Source organism: Lucilia cuprina, chromosome 4, assembly GCF_022045245.1.
Source record: "Lucilia cuprina isolate Lc7/37 chromosome 4, ASM2204524v1, whole genome shotgun sequence".
NCBI lineage: Eukaryota > Metazoa > Arthropoda > Insecta > Diptera > Calliphoridae > Lucilia > Lucilia cuprina.
The window spans coordinates 39,104,229-39,124,757 of NC_060952.1; the positions used below are offsets into that span (position 1 = coordinate 39,104,229).

The 20,529-nt window shown below is 34.8% G+C and overlaps 3 protein-coding genes across 5 annotated transcripts; all 3 read left to right on the plus strand.

Annotated features, from left to right (window-relative positions):
• Nucleotides 1-1,356: 1,356 nt before the first annotated feature.
• LOC111690685 lies at nucleotides 1,357-8,748 on the plus strand. Its single transcript, XM_023453218.2, has 11 exons — nucleotides 1,357-1,948; nucleotides 2,057-2,356; nucleotides 3,469-4,063; nucleotides 4,133-5,176; nucleotides 5,241-5,412; nucleotides 5,478-5,948; nucleotides 6,012-6,146; nucleotides 6,237-6,321; nucleotides 6,389-6,578; nucleotides 6,644-6,924; nucleotides 8,537-8,748. The coding sequence occupies exons 1-11, from the start codon at nucleotides 1,873-1,875 to the stop codon at nucleotides 8,650-8,652; spliced, it is 3,465 nt and encodes a 1,154-aa protein (XP_023308986.2). The 5' UTR covers nucleotides 1,357-1,872; the 3' UTR covers nucleotides 8,653-8,748.
• A 164-nt stretch (nucleotides 8,749-8,912) lies between these two features.
• On the plus strand, nucleotides 8,913-13,649 carry LOC111690678. Of its 2 annotated transcripts, XM_023453210.2 has the most exons (5): nucleotides 8,913-9,347; nucleotides 9,422-9,662; nucleotides 9,756-10,129; nucleotides 12,949-13,146; nucleotides 13,218-13,649. In XM_023453210.2, exons 1-5 carry the CDS (start codon nucleotides 9,030-9,032, stop codon nucleotides 13,368-13,370), a joined length of 1,284 nt encoding a protein of 427 aa, XP_023308978.2. In that variant the 5' UTR covers nucleotides 8,913-9,029; the 3' UTR covers nucleotides 13,371-13,649. The 2 variants fall into 2 exon arrangements, with proteins under 2 accessions (XP_023308978.2, XP_023308977.2); XM_023453209.2 differs by having other exon boundaries at nucleotides 8,917-9,347; nucleotides 12,949-13,647.
• A 3,499-nt stretch (nucleotides 13,650-17,148) lies between these two features.
• On the plus strand, nucleotides 17,149-19,455 carry LOC124419718. 2 transcript variants are annotated; one of them, XM_046950183.1, is made up of 2 exons: nucleotides 17,149-18,911; nucleotides 18,971-19,455. In XM_046950183.1, the coding sequence occupies exon 1, from the start codon at nucleotides 17,542-17,544 to the stop codon at nucleotides 18,754-18,756; it is 1,215 nt and encodes a 404-aa protein (XP_046806139.1). In that variant the 5' UTR covers nucleotides 17,149-17,541; the 3' UTR covers nucleotides 18,757-18,911; nucleotides 18,971-19,455. The 2 variants fall into 2 exon arrangements, with proteins under 2 accessions (XP_046806139.1, XP_046806140.1); XM_046950184.1 differs by having other exon boundaries at nucleotides 17,149-18,905.
• The last annotated feature ends 1,074 nt before the right edge of the window (nucleotides 19,456-20,529 follow it).

The following is a 20,529-nucleotide window of genomic DNA, read 5'->3' on the forward strand; positions in this document are numbered from 1 at the left end:
TCTGCGCTCCAGATAGCTTTTTCTTAGTAATAAGTAGTTTAGCTATGCTACAACTCATCTCTTTCAGCTTTCGTTCTAATGCCCGTAATTTCAACAAATAGTCTATCAGTGCATAGTTAACTTTGGTGTAAAAATATTTGGTAATTTGAATCTATAGGTACTGATTTGAAATACATGTCAACTTATCCCTTTGGTAAACTTATCTACTAGTTATTTGTTGAAATTACAAACATAATTGCTGTTTTTATCACCAGAGAATTCAGAGTCGGGGCCCTCAGCTATATTTAAAGGCTTAGGAAACTTAGAGCTCTCTCCGAGTACATCCTTGTCTTTCACACATATGTTTTTCATCCACTCTTTTATAAGGCAGCTATTTCCCTTATAGTAATTTTCTGAAGGGAACTTTATATTGGTGACAGATTTCAACGATTTTTAATAACAAACAAAAAAATATTTGTTCAAAATTTCAACTCCTTAGCTATTCTTATCTTGTTTTCAACAGACAGGCAGGCGGATGGTCTGCTAGATCGTTTTACAATCTAATAAGGACCCAATATTTCAATGTGTTACAAACGGAGTTACAAATACCATCTTTTTGATGTTGGATATAAAACATGTTAAGTAGCTGATGAAATGCACACATATTTCTCTAAACATCGTATACATATATATGTATATCATTACAAAAGCCTAAGATTACACCAAATAAGTAGAGATTGAACTAACTTACTTAATTATAAGTGAATTAATGTACGCAAACCCGATTTTCACCCATATTTTAAAATTTTTTGAGTTTTTTTTTAATTATTCGAATAAAATCTTTTATTCGTTCGAATAATGGGATAATTTCTAAAATTTCCTCGACTACCCGAATAAAAAAATATTGTTAGTTTTTATTCGAATAATTTTTAACACGAATAATTGAAAACATAATTAGTGGTTCGAATAACACAGATCTATATATAATTATAAGATAAGCTGAGAATATTTTTATATATGCCTAAAATTTTTATTAATCCATCCTCAATCAACTGACTAGCTAGATCAAAGTCCTGCGGGTAACTGGCCACCTGAGGTGCTCTGGTTCGAACCCATGCCATATCATTCCAAGGAAAGACCGGTGATAGCACCTCGTTACCCCGTGTTTGCAATACAACAAGAAACAGGCCCCGGAGGGCTGTTAATAAGCAATATTTTAACATGAAACACCCTGTAAATAATGTTGGCCTTAAGTAAAATTGGTATTGGCCATCAGCTGTTTTAATTAACAAAACGAAATAAATTTAAAACAGGTTTCAACGTACACAACGATCAAAACAAACAGCCAAATAAAAATTATTGGTATAACAATGTGAGAAAACTACGCATGCGCAACGAGAATATAAACACAAACAAAAATCAAAATACACCACTTGCAATTTCCGTTTTTAACTTTTCTACAAACAAATGGTAAAAAGACAACAACAACAACAGCAAATGGCTAGCAGACCTTCAAGAGAACAACAACTGACTAACAAAAACCACTGAGACAAGTAAATACAAAATAAAGTATAAGTTAGTTGGATATCGTTTTAGCTCTTTTCTTAAAACCAGGTTTTCAGTTGAGTTTAAGACATCAAACTGTGATTTTGTTTTGTGACGACCAAAACAGTAAAACGTTGCTGACGTTAAAAGAAAAAACTGTATAACAAAAACAACAACGAAAAAAGTAAAACATTTAAAAAATGTGAAAGTAAAATGGAATTTTAACATAAAATAAACCAAGAAAATTGTTTTTAATTAAAAGAAAATTGTAAATAAAAATTATATAGTTAAGCTTTAAAAAAAATACATAATAATTAAAGGGGGAGACACAAAAGATCAGCAAATAAAATGTTAAATAAACAAAATTATTTAAATTTAAAGCTATTGTTGTTGGTATTATTCAATATTGCATCACAAGTTACGGGTAAGTCTTAAAAAAATTTGACTCAAAGAGTGTGTGTGAATCATTGTGAGAAAAGACCACGATTTTTATTGCTTTTATTTGTTAATAATTCTTAATGTTTTTATTTAGGCCAACAATTAATTGCTTATATATCACAACATGGTCTACATGGCGAAATAACATTTCGTCAAGTCAACTCTAGTCATGTAGAAATTAATGCCGATCTTGAAACTACACTTCAGTATCCAGATCAGGTTTGGAGTTGGTCGGTACGCAAGTTTCCCGTCGATTACACTAACACCGATACAAATGAACGTTGTGAACTCGAACGTTTAGGTGATGTTGTGGTGACTTTTGATGATGATTTAGAGTATTTAATATTACCCGGTAATGAGACCACTACATGGTGGAGAGAAATGCAATTGATTGGTAAGTATTGTGGACAATTCGATTTGGTAATCTGAATTTTTTAAGATTATCATGATAAGTTCAATTTAAATGGGCTAAATCCATCGAATTATTATCTTGTGCTTGCACGGAAACCAGTCTAGTATATATTCCTTTGATGTGATCTTATTAGATCTTCGTGAGTGCAATTTCATAGCTAACAATGTACCATTGTGACTTTATAGAAAGCAAAGAATTAATTTTAGAGATTCAGCAAAAAACTTTACGACCCAAAGTTATTTAAACATGTACGCTTACAAATAATTACTTAAATAAGTCATTACACAGTATCGATGACATTAAAGATTAGTACTAACAATGTTCGCTTACAAATAAATACTTAAATAAGCCATTACAATAAAATTATTTTGAAAGTACAAGTCTTTACTTAATTTTTGCTGATAAATAGTAATTCAATCTGTTTCAAGAAAAATAATTGTATTATGTTTCCTAATAAAAGTGATCAGAATACACACTATAGTCTTCAAAATAGTCCTAGGCAAGAATGTACCAATCAATTCTCTAAGTGAAGTCTGATATCGACATACATATTAACAACAGACCCCAAATCTATATGCTCCCGTGTCAGATCTTTCGCTTTCAGATCGCCAAGATCGCTGTTAAGACAATGTACTCGTCTGAAAAGTCTAGAGCGTGAAAACCATCTTAATGTTCACAAAATACCTCAGATTGATATCGCGCAGGATCTTTAGCTTTCCAGATAGCTAAGATCTCCGATGCTGGTAGTCTGAATAGTATATTTATGTTGGTCATATTAAGTATTTGTATAAAATGGGCCCTTTTACGATTCTAAAACGATCGAAATGATGATATTCGTTCGTCTCTCCGTCTGTAAGCAGAAAATACGACAGGAGATAAATGGGAGCTAGAAGGCTTACGTTACGTACAAGCAGTTTGGTTGGTATTGAAAAATCGGTACACATTTGACCCAAATGTCTAATAAATAAATGCAGAAATGCATTTTACATAATTTCCGAACTTTCTTCTTGCAATTATTTACTTACAAAATATATATTTTTGAAATAATTTTCCTATAACTGCAATTAAATCTATTTCTATTTCTCCACTTTTAGGCGACAAAGGTATTTGGGGTAAATCCTTAGTACTCACCGAAGTGTCACGAAATGTTCGTGTTTGTGCCACCATCACAACCATACAAATGAATGTGGAGCACATGGCTGAGGCGCGTTTTAACACACCTATAGCAGGTTCAGTCTATTTTCGTTGGTTAGCACCCACCGACGGTTCTTTGGGCGATACGTTAATTTACTCCGATCTATATCACATTCAATCGCAACCGGCAAATATGTTTAGCACAAAACCAATGACTACACATCATTGGAAAATATATGTCACTGATATCTTCAAATATGATCATCATCGTACCGAAGATAATTGTAATTTTCTACAATTAGTTTTCGATCCCAGCGGTGAGGGTGACGGACATGGTATTGGTGATTTGGATAGTCGTTTGGGTAAAATACGTGTGGCAAAGAATGCTTTAAAAGTACCCCAAAGAGTCGTATTTCGAGATGAAAAGTTGGCTTTACTGCCTTCGGATTTGACAATACCGCATCGTACTTTGTATTTGGTTTTGTTCGACGATCAACATCCGGAAAACTATTTGGCCTGTACGAAGATTAGAGATGTTAAACAATTGAATTATAAGTAAGTTTTTAAATGAATATTTTGTCTAGAGAACACGAAATTCAAAATAATTCCTTTTTTCTACAACAGAACTTTTATCAATCATGAGGGCATTAAAGGAGAAATTACCATGACTCAACGTTCCAAATTTGATCCAACCTTCCTTAACTTTTCTATAAACACAGCCGGGGAACATGCTCAACATATAGCGCGAAAATTTGCCGAAGATGTAGCTGCTTTTCGTATACATACTTTACCTCCAGTGCCCCTTAAAATGGGTAAACCGGATTACTGTGATTCTACTGGAGCTCTGTACAATCCCAGAGAAATTGAAAAATCTCAAATACCACCTGCTGGTTATGGTACCCAAGATCAATATCCTGTAGGAGAAGTAAGCGGCAAATTACAGAGTCGCAATAAAAAGTATTATCATCACTCATTTTTGCCGGGCACCAGTTCAGAACTAAATGGTTTATATTGGGATGTTTTTCTACCTCTACAAGGTTTAGATAGCATAGCCTATCGTAGTTTAATGATATATCATTACAATCGCACTAATTTGGAGAATATAACCGAGCAAGTATGGAGTTGTGGCACCATAAATCAATATCAAAAGAATGGCTATCAAAAGCAAATGTTTACGGCACAAGTCTTATTCAGATATCCTATAGTTGGTCGGGTACTGTTTCGCCAACCAGCCGAAGAACCTTGGCAGGATACAACAGTGATATTCGAATACATGATACATGCAGATGGTTCTACACAAAATAATACTTTCTCTCATCGTTGGGCAATACATAGTAGCGCCCCCGGTAAAGATTTCTATGATTGGCAAAATCGTTGCATATCAACGGGTAATGTTTTCAATCCGTATAAAGTTGATTGGGGTAATCGTTCAGTGGATGACTTCTGCAGCCCACGATTACCTGCTATGTGCCGTATAGGGGCTTTAGATACACGTATTGGTACTTTGAGTATAGCGGGCAGTAAACGCAATGCCCAGGAAATAAGCCGTTTAATATTTACCGACACAAATTTGCCTCTATCGGGAAGACATAGTATTTTGGGTAAATCCTTGGTGATCTATGATGATTTCGGTCCCAAGGCAAGAGGAGAAAGATTGGCTTGTTCAATGTGAGTAAGAAGAAAGTATAAAATATATCAGATTAAAATAGGTTTATCTTCTCCAAATTTTTAGTATAATTGGCCATTATAAACGAAAAGTTGTGGCTAAAGATTGGTATGCTAATGGTGATGAATTAACTGTCTCGGGAAAAGTGGAGATTACCCAACAATCTGAGTATGATATCAGCAATATCGAAGTACAATTTAAAGGACTGGATCAGACCAGTGGTTATCATATACATATGGTAAAATTTATATTTATATATGTAGGTCTATACTATGATTCAATGAATTTTTTCTTCTTTTCTAGACTCCCGTTGAAGCCAATTTAGCTTTTCCCTGCGAAGCCTCTACTTTATACGGCCACTTCAATCCGTATGGTATTAATCCCAAACAATCTCCCCCGCCACGTCAGGGCAGTACCGAACAATATGAAATGGGTGATTTGAGTGGTAAATTTGGTACCCTTGATTCTCTGACCCAATACGAAGATGCATTCAATGACACCAATTTACCTTTGTTCGGCATTAACAGTGTCATTGGTCGTTCTGTGGTGATTCACAAGAAAAAACGTAATGCTCGTTGGGCCTGTAGTACTCTAGAACGTGGCTATGCTCCTAGTGAAGGTCGAGAATTGCGAGCTATTGCTTCGTTCCATCATCCTACTGGTTATGCTTATGGTTATATTAAAATGACTCAATTGGTTCATAACGATGGCAGTCAATCCGATACAGTAATTGAGGTTAAATTAAGGCACCCGGGTAAAAATGATAGAAACATGGTGGGTTTTTAAAAGATTTTAAACTAGAAATTGATTTCTATTACTTAATATTTTATATTTCAGACCCATAATCACAATTGGCAGATATTTGTAAATCCAGTAGGTGTCGATGCTGCTGTTAAACCAACAAATACACGTTGTGTTGCCGGTGGTTATGTTTGGAATCCATATTTTACTCAACTGGCGGATCCATTGAATGTGAGTTAGGGATCTTGACTTGTCTGAACTACATAAACCTTTAAAAATAATAAATCGATAAACTTTATATGTATAAATAATTAATTTTAGCGTGATTTATATGAACGTGAATGTGGACCCGATAATCCTTTACGTTGTTATGTTGGTGATGTGGGTGCACGATTGGGAACAATTGGTAAGTAATACATTTCCTTAATATTTCTTTCAAACATATTCAAATCCTAAAAATTCAATCACTTTAGATCTTGGTGGTGAACGCAGAGTTTATACCGATTCAAATTTCCCGCTTGAAAGGCCCGTTGGAGCTATAGGACGTTCTATAGTTATCTTTGGTCCTGACTTTTCTGGAGAAAGATTTGCCTGCGCTAATATTGAACCAGATCATAATGTTTTCAAATATGTTAATTTACAAAAACCTCCCAGATTTGTGGTGTAAGTAATTGTATAAAAAGAAAATATATATTTTAATTTTAAATATTTAATATTTTTTTCTAAAGGGCTCAATTTTTGGAGGAACTTAGATCTGTTATGGGCATACCGGAATGGATGTTAGATGTTGATGCTCGCAAGACTAAGGAACTACATGGTGGCAGCTGTATACAAATGATTATACACTTTAAGGGTCCCATAGCTCATCGTTTAGAATTGGATATGTCACGTTTGATTGCGGCTGGTCGTTTAGATGCTCCCAGTCTTTATATACCTGGTTATGTGAATACCAAACGTAAGGCCACCATTTCGTATCGAACATGTGGTGTAAGAGATATTAATGAAAAACGTAAGTCCAAATATTAGGTACATATTTTATTAAATTTGGATTCAAATCATATTTTAAATTAGAAATCGGATTTGTATATTTTTATACAAAATAGGTGTTATTTATTATTAAAGTTTATTTGAAGAAGCTTGTTCCTGAACATTCCTTTATCTGGGTACTATAAAACGATTAATGAATGACATATATAGCTATAGGTTGTTTATGACCAATATTTCTAAGTACGTGAAAGTCTCACAGTATAATCGGAAAAGGACTACAAAAAGTACAAGTAGATAAATCAACTTCAGTCAATTTAAATTAATAGCAAAACCATTTTGTTATCAAATTGTAAGACATCGGTTTATATTTGCCCCAAGATCCCCATATATAATACTCACTTTCCATTAAAATATTGTAACATTCTTGGTATCTATATAAATAACAACTTTAATCCGTTATGAATCCACCGTTCTTGGACCAATGCTAAATCCTCCCCTACACATCTAAGGTGGAGGTGTAATGTTAAAGAAAATATTAGTCATTCTCTTCGATCATCTTTTAAGTAGTCAAAGTAAAAAACGATTGTTTCATTGATGTCTTTGCGTTTGCATTCCAAATCAGCTCTAAGTTTAATCAACAATATTAGTGGGATCGACTTTTTTCTTTCGCCTTTACTCTGCTCTGTTTCGGTATCGAATTTGTTATCACCTCTGTAGACCCGACCTTAAAAATAAGTCAGAATTTTTACTCTGGATATATGTCAGTATTGCCTCTAAAAGAAAAACGGTATTTGATTTCGGACTGCAAGACATATCGCTCATTAGTATTTTTTCAGATTCGCCTTTCCCCAAGCTTTTGCAGATCTTAGTTGTGCCAGAACTACTCTTGTTTTCCGCGGCAGGTTTTCTTTCTGCTATGGGCGCTGGGCGACCATTTATGGCGTCTCTATGAATGTTGTTCAAAGCTGCCGAATACGAGGACTGATCCAGTGGATCCCGCACATATCTGCATATGTGTTCCTCGTATATACGAAGATCCTTCCTGACATGCCTCGGGGGAGTATCCAATTGTGTGATGTTTAAATTTGGATGACCTCTCCGATGTCATCCCAGGAGGAACTGTTTTATATGTAGGCATAAAGGTTGGACGTTTAGTCTTCGGCTGTGGTGTTTGCTGGGGAACTTACTTCTACTCTAAACACTGTAGTTTAGGACCTGCAGTTATAGTTTTGTCCGCTGTATTTTTTGGATTGCTATAAAATTCCATTTGTAAGACATAAAAATTGGGTTTTGAACCACAAAATTATATTTGTATATTCCAAACGCGCTTACCACTGTACATATATATTACAGAAATGTATATTATTGCAGAAATATCTTTATAGTAAAATCTGAGTAAAAAGCATCTAAGAAATTAATTGGAATTTCATATGCTGCATAGATTGATATTGTTCGATTTCAGTATACATTAAAGATTCATTTTCGAAAATTAAACTGATATTCATATCATAACCGAATCCATTTATAAAAATCTTATACGAACGCTCCTACATGATTTTTATTTTCTTTGATTTGACATTACTCTGCATTATATAAATAATTCCCTATTAAATCTATAATTTTCTTAATTACAGGTAACAAATCATTTAAAGGCGGTAGTAATTCGGCAGGCAACATTCAGCAGCCCGCAAAATTGTTAATACTCTTCGTTTTTAGTTGTCTAAGTGTATATTTAAGAAAACTGTTATAATTTGTTTAGTCAGAAATATATAAATACATATTTTTCAAACAATAAAAATTAAAAATAAATACTCATATAATAAATTTTATACTGTACATATAACTACGTCAAACACTGCATTTTTCCATGTTTGGGGTAGGGTTGTTTTTTTTCCACAACAACAGCTGTATGATTTTTCCACTCAGCTGTCTTTGCAGAGACTGCGTTCTGCATATCACCTTGGCAGTATTGATTTTCTTGGCGATACTGTTATACATTTTACATTTATCCTGTCAATAACATTAAAAACGCTACGCTGTTTGGTTCAAATTTGCAAAAAACAAAAATTTAGTTTGAGTTTAAATTTAAAGAAATTAAAAATTAAATAAATAAATTCTAAACAAATAATGAAATTAATTTTTATCATTCCAATACTATGTTTAGTATCATTGGCTGCAGCTAATATTAGTGGGCCATATTTATTTTGGGGTCATGAAAAAGTCATAAATCTACAGCCGCGTGCATTGGTTGAGGCGTCAGAAAATGATTTTTCAAATTTATTTCGTGACGTTAAAGCCATAGTGATATTTGTACGTAATAATACTAAACGTTTAGATGCTCAACAATATCCGAAATTTAGACAATTGGTAAAAGATAATGCTTGGACCTATTTGCCACAGCATTCATTAACAGCCGATCCTTTTAACTATAATGCTAATATAGAGGTGAGTTTTTGTTTTTTTTTTCTAAGGAAGAAAAAAATGTGTATAACAATTTTTTTATAAAAAAAAATTTACAGGTTATTAATTTAAGTGGTTCCGCTGAAGAAAGTGATTCTGAAATTGTTTCGGGTTATGCGGATGCCTTGTCCATTTATGGTGAAGGTGAAGTTTTGGGCATTCTAGCAAGTCGTGAAGAAGAAGCTCATTTCATCTCAAAACGTGAAGCTAAAGAGAGTGAATTTGAAGAAGGTAGAAGTACAACTTCTTCACCTCCTTTAAGTGAAGAAACTGAGGAGAGTTTTATTTATGTAGCTGGAGGTATGTTTGTAATTAAGTCTAAAGGAGCTCTAACTTTTAAAAAGTGCCTCAATATAATTAAAAATTAATTTTTTTATGATTTCTTATCCGCAGGCAAAAAAGCCATACTCTATGTTAACTATGCCCCCGAATTGAATCTCACCTCTATGAATATCAGTTTCGTTCTAAAGGAACACAATAAGGAAATAACATTTGACGATCAAAGTCCGAAGGGCTATGGGCGTTTAAATATTATCTTTAAAGTGGGCGAAGATAAATTATTTATGCGCTTTAATTTCACTTTAAGTCGTGGAACCTGGTCAATGAAAGCCGTTGAAATCGAGTATAACGGTTATAAGAATATTTTACCTGTTGTGGGTAATATGTATAATGTACCATCGGCACCTGTAGGATTTTCATATCGTTGTTCATCACAAGATTTGTGGTTTACTAATGGAACAGATGTATTGAAGATTAGCGATTATCAGGTGAGTTGAAATTATTAATATTTTTAATTGATTTTTTAATAATATTTATTGAGTTAATTAAATTATTTGTTAATTGTGTGCTTTTTCTGAACCGTCAGCTATCGTAAATATATTTTTTTGTTTCTCATCTGTTGTGAGTTTGGAAAAAGTGTAAAATTACACAGTGAGAAAAAATAAACGAAAATTTAAAAACCTGGGAAGTGATATTATATTTCTGAAGGGTGGATCAGAGTAGAACAGGAATATATTTTCGAAATTTTCCAAATACTTTCAAAATCTTGAGTTGCGGCTAAAACCCGGTTTTTCGTACCTTTACGTCAGTAACATAGTTGATTTTGAACCGATTTTAAGTTTCTACACGAATTTAGAAAGCAGAAACTGAGACCTTTAAGTAACCTGGAAATTCCCACAAATTTCATCAGCAAACGTATTTTTTATTTTAGTTTTGCACCGATGTCCAAGTTTGGAGATGTTTTTTGAATGTATTTTATATAGGAACCGTACTATTTATTAATTAATTAGGAATCAATGTCTATTCATGAAAAAAACGCAACTTTAAATTTTAAAAATCCGTTAGCAATTGATGACGTTATTGATATTTTTCCTAATACAAATGTGTTCATAAACTGATTTTCTGAAGGATGCTTTATATGGGGCCGATATGGATATATATGGATCGATCCTCGAATATTTGGCCATTTTCCCATTTTCTGAAAGGGTTTGTATGGGGGCTAAATCAAAAAACAATACAAAAATCGGTATAAATAAGTTTACTGTAATCTGCTCTTTCTTTGTACAACGGTATTATTTGACTCCAGTCCCCATATAAACACTTCTTCAGAAAATGAGTTGAATTCTATAATTGTCTTTCTTTTATTAATATCACGATGAACTTCAGCCTAGTATTTTAGTTGTTTAAAAAGAGGGTGTATGTTGAGAAAATATCCCATGAATTTCTTTGGGCCTTTCAAATGCCTTACCAGTGTCTCTGGTCTGACATACTAGAACGCTCACCACTAACCAACCGAGGGTGACTCTTAAAAAGGATCCTTGATCATTATTTATTATCAATTTCTAACCTACCGGAGGCGATTCTAACGATGAAAATTCCCCTTATGTCCCCCTATTAGAGGGGACATAATGGGGCTATGATTAATTACGGTCTGATCCTCATGAAATTAGCTCCTATAAAAGATGTTAATGTTGCTTTATTAAACGTTGTAGTTCAATGCGAGCGAACCGTCAAGTAGAGTGTTCAAGAGACTCCGTTTTGAATATATGTCATTGAAGGGGACATTTCTTTGAGACTAAGCTCAAATACGATTCTCTATTCGTCATACATTACAGTATGATTTCCGGGTACATCATCTAAGGTTCAAAAAGAGAGAGATTCTATCTTTATATTGAAATCACGATAGAGCTCAAATTACTTGTCTGTATTATAACCAAATTAGATACAGAGAATGCTTCTGGAACCAATAAAATGGTTTATATGTACACAAAAATACTCAAATCGAATTTTATACCGATAACTTTATACTTTAATGATTTTTGGAAGTGGACCTTATATGGGAGCTATGATCAATTATGTACCGATATAGATCTACAAAATGTACAAAATTTGTGTTGATATCGAAATATTTAAAGTAATTATTAACGATAAGCTAATTTCCGAGCTAAATCAACTCAGAATTTCATATATATACTTAGTACGAACTGTGATGAATATTTCTTGATGAGCATGTTTTACACATTCAGACAGATGGACGGACAGAATTTAATAAGGACCCAGAGGTTATATAGAAGTTTGCCAATTAATCATCATCCAAATGCAAGCTGGGAATTTTGACAGAATTTGGGGAGACGGGATCTTTGGAAATTCATTCATTTAAAAAATAATCAGACAAATGTCTGCTACTTTTTTAAATTCGGTCCCTTTAGGGAATAAACGAGTAGTTTGCGTTAGATTCTAAGTTATCAAAAGTGTACTAAATTGTTGATTCGTAAATGGCCATTCGAACGTTTGGTTCATAAAATTGCTCACGATTTTAAAACTGATTTACGTTTTCAGAGATATGTGGGAATGGCTGGTCGGTGTTTTTTTTAACGTGTCACAACTATGTCCAATCAGGAACTAACTTTTTAGTATGCATTTTAATGCTTTTTTAGTACAAAAATTGGCAGACTAGCAATAGGGGGCGTGGCTCCTCCTATATAAATTAAATATTAAAATTCATTTATCTGGGAAACCATTGGAGTTAAAGTGTAAAAATTTTGCTCGAAGTACTTTAATATCCATGTGAACATTTTGCGGATGATGGGAGCTTGACATCCCCAATAAGAATTAAGTTCAAACTTTGCATCTAGAAAACAATAAAAGCTAGAATTATCAATTTTGCACGAAGAACTGTGACATTAATGAGAACGTTTTCGCATAATTGGCGGACTTTCAATAGGGGTTTGGCACCTCCCATATGAATTAAATAAAACAAATCCGTGTATCAGGGAATTTGTTAGAGCTAGAATCTTCAAAAATCGTAAAGTAGGTTTTTTTTAATTTTATTGACTTATGGGTAGCAAAGCTCATTGGGTAAATCTAGTATCTGTAGTATCAGAGGATCTTAAAAATATGCTATGCTGAATTTTTCATACTTTGTGCAATAAACTTAAAAAACCGTTACGGCACTAATGAATTTTATCTCTGTTTTGAATTATTCAGGTATATAAATAATTATAAATTGCAATTGAAATATCATAAGTATTATTAAATTATTTTAAAGATTTTTAAATATGTTTTCATTTTCCTCTCTTTATTTCAGGTGCAACCTTGGCTAAATGGTGCCTCTGAATTCGGTGATGTTTACGATTGTGTCGGCTTCACAACAGCACCCATATGGGCTGGCGTTTTAGTCAGTCTATTTCTCTGTGGCATTTTGTCAATAGGTATTTTAGCTCTAATGGATATAAAGACACCAAATCGTTTCGAAAGTTCTCGCAACAAACAATTAACATTTACTGTACAAGAATAATTCGTTTAAGGGGAAAAAGTTGTTAAAAAAGTTTAATAAACATAAGAGCAAAAAATAAGCCGAAATTAAGATCCAATATGTTTGTTCACATGATGGTGAGCATTATAAAACCTTTACTATTATTGGTTTTGGCCGTGCAAATATTTCTTATGCAATCATTATTTATTTGCATTGTTTTGTATATTTATTTATGTTTATTTTATAATAATTAATTAAGTTATAAGTAATTTATGCTGTTGGTGTATATTTGTTAACCCCCCCCCCCCCCCTTTGAAACACACACAACCATATGGTTGCTATTTATAAATTGTAAAATGCAACAACAGATAAAAAAAGAGGTAAAAAGATATTTATGTATGTATACATAGTTGCTAATATTAAATCTTAATCTTATAGATACAATAAAAATTAAATACTCAAAATTAAAATCAGTAACAACTAATGTATGTACTTCAAACTGATAGTTGTTGTGCGAAAAACAAAACTTTTTAAATGTTGTTTTATTTCTATTAGTATATTTTTAATAGCCTTTGTTGTTGTTATTGTTGGAGTTATTTTTACAATTTTACTTTCTAATTTGTTGACCAAATAAGTACAACAACTACAACAGCAACCAGAAAAAATTAAGATGAAAAAATACAACAATTTTTTCTTACAAAATAAAAATCTACTTTTTTTTACACACCTCTAACAGTTAGTGGGTCTTACACACGAGCATATTAATTTAAGATATGGGTGTTTTCATGTGGATTTAGAAAATTATTTTAATTAAATCGGATAGCATTAGTCTGAAAAGTGAGTAAAATTTTATTATACCCTACACCTCTTTAGTGGGAAGGGTATATTGGATTTATGCTGATATCTGTAACGCACAATAATATTGGTCCTATACCCACCTTTAAGTATACCAATCAGCTCACCAATTTCTGGGTCGATTTAGCTATGTCCGTCCGTCCGCCAATGTAAACCTTGTAATCAAACTACAGGTCGCAATTTTGGAGATAATTCAATGAAATTTGGTACATGATATTCTATTGACCGACGGACGAAGCCTATTGAAAATGGTTAAGATCGGTACATTATTTCACCTAGCCCCCATACAACTGAACCCCCGAATAGGTTTTGTAAATCTTTTAATCAAACTACAGGTCACAATTTTGGAGATAATTCAAAGAAATTTGGCACATGATTTTTTATGGAACCGTAGACGAAGTCTATTGAAAATATTTAACATCAGTCTGTTTTATGGTACCGTAGACGAAACCTATTGAAAATTGTTAACATCGATCCATCATTTCACCTATTTTATGGCACCGTAGACGAAGCCTATTAAAAATAGTTAACATCGGTCCATTATTTCACCTAGCCCCCATACAACTGAACCCTCCGAATAGGGCTTTTAAGTTCATAATTATGTTTAATATACTCGTATCTCGACAAAAAGCTGCAAAACCAAGTTCTATACTAGAATTGATGACCCTCATGAACTTTATAATTAATAGGGCCTTATTTGAACATAGCCTCTATAAAATGACCTCTTCAAAATTTAACTTAAATATCCACATTTTTATTAAACAAATGGCTTTAGTATATCTTAGATCACATTTTATTCGTAGACATGTGTAGGGTATTATATGGACGGCCTCACCCAACTATAACTTCTTTCTTGTTAAATATTGTATTTTTTTATATAGCTATAATATACCCAAACTGTCCAACTTATTGGATCTCTGAATGCGCCACAGGTATCCACATGCGGTCCATTTTTAAAACATAACACAACATGTCATTTTTACTTAATTATGTAAAATTTCAGAAGAATCAAACAAAACTTTTTGAAGTCGAAGAATTTTTTCTTCTATAATTCATCAAAAGCTGAGTCTTGTTCATTTTGATACTTCTAGTCTTAAAAGACTTCCGCTTGGCAGCTAGTCTTATGATTGGGGAGTTCCCGGGTCTTCAGAGTTTTTATCTAGACCCAGTATCAATGGTGCTAGTCGAAAATACTTATGAACGATGCTGACATACAATTGAAACCACCATATATTTACATTCAACAAAAGTGAAAAGGCTCCTCACATACATTCATAACAACAACAAAAAAGCCACACACAAACTAAGTACTTGCAAAAAATATTAAGAATAAATAAATAATAAAACTGAGACGAAAAAACAACTAAAAATTTACAGAAAAAAAAAACATAAAAATGTGATAAAAATCATTTACGAAAAAAACTAACTGTTAAAGAAAACCCGAAACACTCACCACACACACACGCACAACCCAGCCTCTGGTTTATAGATCAACTTTTCATTTCTTTCAAAATACTCGTATAAATAAATACAATTTTTAAAAGGTAATTTAATTTTTTAGTCTTTCCAAAAACCCCCTAGAGCCTAGTTAACAATGCAGGTTCTCCATTCGCGCATATATGGTGTCCTCATCATCAGCAGCTGCAGCATCACTTACTACATGTTTGGATAAATACACACATGCCAGTTAGTTGTATACGAGTAATAATACTTTAGACAAACTGACCAAATTACTTTCGTTGTCGTTTCAATAAAAAACGAAATTTCTTGTGCTACTTTTCTGGGCGATTATAGTACATACTTGCGTTACAATACTACAAGCCATCCGTCCAAAAGTAGCCGCACTCCACCAGAGACCAAGAAACAACACAAGCACAATTAAAACATAATAATCAAGTGGTTGGACCAGTGTGACTGACGTTCTGACAGTCTGTCCTTTCGTCTGGCAGTTAACGCTTTAAGCCGGCTGTTAGAGCTAGTTAGGTGGCATTCGGGCGAGCTAAGCAAGTTTTTTAAAGACTCTTGTCAGTCTGCGACAAATGTTTATTTGCTGGCAGTGATAGTGAATCTTTTGGCATTAGAAATATAAATGGAATGTATACATGAATGATGTCGAGGATTCAGGCTAAATGTTAAATTTGATATATGGGTTTTAATTTGAAAATTAAATGAATTACATTGTTGTTGAAAAGGATTATATTTTGAAATGTATTTAACAACGAACTAACTAACTACCTATCTATCTATCTATCTATCTATCTATCTATCTATCTATCTATCTATCTATCTATCTATCTATCTATCTATCTATCTATCTATCTATCTATCTATCTATCTATCTATCTATCTATCTATCTATCTATCTATCTATCTATCTATCTATCTATCTATCTATCTATCTATCTATCTATCTATCTATCTATCTATCTATCTATCTATCTATCTATCTATCTATCTATCTATCTATCTACAATCGGTGTTGTATGGTTGTATAGTAGTACGTCATAATTTTTTATTATTGATTTTAAACATTTTTGTTTGAAAAATTTTTATGACCTACAATGCTACTACGATACGAAATCGATTGTGAATTGAACAAATATATTTTCAGTTGGATCGTACTAATCGAGAGATTACGAAGACTACATAACACTTTGCCCTGCGGGTTACTAAATCCCGTGGTACCCGATTATATGGCTTTCTGGTTCGTTTCAGCCCAAATCATTTCAAGGAAAGTGGGAAAAACATTTGACACCACCAAATTATGGTCCCTACAGACTAGAGGTAATTATTTTCTCTGGATTGCAATAGCATCCAAGTGGAAAAGATCATCAAGGAATAAGTTAGTCAATGGAATAGTACATTGTCTTTGACAATAAGCCAATCCATAAACTATCCAACAGACTTGTGTATTGACAATTCAATATATAGTTAATAGATTAGTCAATATACTAGTCAAAAAGCAAGTCAATAAACTAGTCAATAAGTAAGTCATTCGCAGATTCTTAAGCATGGCTCTGAGAAGTAAAATTTTTAATAACTACTGTAACAAAATCACACTCGAAATTTTATCCAGACATTAAACATTGATTTGGAATGTATAGAAATTACGATGTTTGTCGGTGATAAAAATCTTCTTTAATTTCTCAAGTTGGAACTAAATAATGGTTTGCCACCACCTGGATAACAATCTTGCCGCGATGTGGTGGCTTTAGTGTTGGCTGTGGTTCTTTTGCATTGCAAATACACTCGGCATAAGCCCTTTGTATTTGGAAGACACTGAACTCAAAAGCCTTCATGACCAAAGGTTATCCCTCCTATCCTCAATTCCCAATTTTCCTATAAACAATCCCGTCTCCTCCCCATCCCCATCCCCCACTTGTAAGGTTAAGGTGGTTGGTAGCAGTGCCGAGAATCTGAATGGCTAATCAGTGGTTAAAGAAGATTAGTCACTAACAGCTCCCCTCCGGTGCCACGACACGGGCCGGTTGTAAATCCTAGTCTAGTCCATGTACGCCGTCACTGCATGGATCGTCTCTTCCCTTACGTGCCTACTCGTGGGACCAACATATGGAAAATAACACAGAAAAAGAACAAAAACAAAAACAACGAAGAAAGGATGAGATTGGATCCTCATCCGAGGATGAACTTCTCGCCTCTAGTCAAGAGACGGTAGTGAGTCCTTCAGGTAGTGGGAATGAAAGACATAGCACTCTCCTACCCTCAAAAAGCCCGACAAATACTCCTCAATCCGACGCCAAGGCTGGCGACAATTCGAGGAAAAAAAGGCCAAAAAGGAAAAGTCAGAAAGACATCCTCAAAGCTAGATATACCAAGGCTGTTTTCATTCTCGACAAGATTGCCAAGAATGCTGCTAATGGTACACCTCATGAACGCGATGAAGATGATCGCGTCAAATATCAAGCTGTGGTGGATGAGTACCAAAAGTTTTTGGAGACCGCACCCAGCACATCCAAAATGGCTGCTGAAACCGAAAGGTCCAAGCGAAACCGCTCACAGGTTGAGGATGGTAAATCGCCAAAAAGGAGGAAGGTAATAGAAGGCAAAACCACTCCGGGACCTGTAGCCATCACGACAACTGCCAGAAGACCATTTAACGAAGTGGTGAAGGACCACCTCCTAATGGCTCTGGTTACTGAAAAAGAAGGGGCCATCAACCCTGTAGTAACAGAATGGGGTGCCATTGAGTCTAAATTAACTGAGCTCGTTATGGAACACTTGCTCACTAACAAAGACGACAAGGTACCCCGTTTTGACTCCAGTGAGATTCACCGGGGATACAGGGTGATCAAATGCCTGGACGAATTCTCAAAGGGGTTCCTCAACAAATGCATCACTAAGATTAGAGATGCATGGGTAGGTTTAAGCCTTAAACTAATCCCTGCTGAGGAAATTCCAATGAGACCTCGTGCAAGAGTTTGGTTACCAAAGATGAGCGCCGAAGCACCCAAGATGTTGGAATGCCTCAAACGGCAGAATCCCAACATACACATGAATGACTGGGCTATCATCCGCACAGAACAAGGCGAAGGGCACACATGTCTAATTCTCGCCATCACAGAAGCTGGCTCCGTTGAGCTGGAGAAGGTGGGCTTTAGGCTGTTCTTTGGGGTGAGGGGCGCCAAAGTAAAGGTGTTCCGGCCGACAAAATCGGGGAGTGAAGAGACGGATGAGATGGAAGCTGCCAACTCTCTGCTCACTGGCATGAAACTCTCCGAGCCACCTATTAAACCTGACAATGGCACTAAAGATAGTGCAAATTAATCTGAAGCACTCAAAGTGTGCTTCAGACAATCTACGGGTTCTCCTAGCCGAGGAAAACCTGGACATTTGCCTGGTTCAAGAACCCTGGGTCACGGACTCAGAAGTTAAAGGGTTCCCAGCATCTACATACAACATACTATATGCAAGAAGTAATGGTAGGCCACGATCATGTCTAATTGCTAAAAAATCGATTAACATTTTTCTTTGTACACAGCTTAGCTCAGAAGACCTAACAGTCGCAAAGGTCGAGCTACCGCACAACAGAAGCTTCATGATTGCCTCAAGCTATATGGCACATGAGAAGACAGCACCACCAGACGAAGTGAGCGATCTCTTGGCCGTAATTGAGACATCTGACGACATAATCCTAGGCTGTGATGCCAATGCAAGGCATACAATCTGGGGTAGCAGCGAAACTAATGAAAGGGGTGAGTCAATCTTCAATTTCATTAATACTAACAACCTAAACATATGTAACTCTGGCAACAAACCTACTTTCATTTTTCCAAGTACGGATAATTATAATGGGTGGGAGGAAGTACTGGACATTACACTCATTAGCGACAGATCTAAAATATCAGTTGATAGGTGGAGGGTATCCAATGAAAAATCTTTTTCAGATCACAATTGGATCCTCTTCGATATTATATTACAAAACTCGACGGAAAAAATGGTCTATAGGAACCCAAGAAGAACCGATTGGTTCAAAATAAAGGGATCCTTAGACATAAGCTCAAGAAAACTCCAGTGGTTGATGATTCAATCACTGGGCTTGAAAATAGAAGAACACTTTAGCAAAGTCTTAGGTAAGGCTTTCGAAGTCTCCTGTCCAATCACAAAGGCAAAGAAAAGCTTCCCTCCATGGTGGAATTCGGAACTATCTAAGCTACGTAAGGAAACACGTAGGGCCTTTAACACATGCTACAACAATAAATCGTGGCAGCCATACCGCGACAAACTAAAAGTTTATAAGAAAGCTATAGCACTCGCAAAAAGAACCTCATGGAGAAGTTTCTGCGAATCTATAGATAACACAAAGGATTCTGCTAGACTTAGCAAAATTCTTGCTAAAGGCCAATCTAATCCAACCTATATTAAGAGGAAGGACGACACTTGGTCAGAATCCTCGGCAGAATCTCTTGACATCCTACTGAATACTCACTTCCCTGGCTGCAAAGATGCTGTCAAGGAAATCTTCACTGACAGTAGGACTCTAACGGGAATCAATGAAAATATCATCTCTTATGATAGAATCTCATGGGCGATTGATAGTTTTTCCCCTTTCAAATCACCAGGGCCTGATGGCATTTTGCCAAAGATGTTACAAAGTGCAAAAGAATATATCATCCCCTGGCTTCATAGAATATACACGCTCAGCCTCTCTCTCAACCATGTTCCGGTAAACTGGAGAAAGGTTAAGGTCGTTTTTATTCCCAAAGCTGGCAAAAGGAGTCATGAAAATGCGAAGGACTTTCGTCCAATTAGTCTTTCATCTTTTCAACTCAAAACGCTGGAAAGACTCATCGACTCACATATTAGGCAACGGCTAGAGAGCTCATCACGGCTTTCAACCAGTCAACATGCCTACCTTAAAGGACGATCTACTGAGACAGCTCTACATGAGGTTGTAAGAGTTATAGAAAGATCCCTCGAATTCAAACAATACACTATGGGAGCCTTCTTAGACATAGAAGGTGCCTTCAATAACGTAAATACTTCTGCAATTCAACAAGCTCTCGCTAATCTGGATGTTGAAGAATATATCAGCAACTG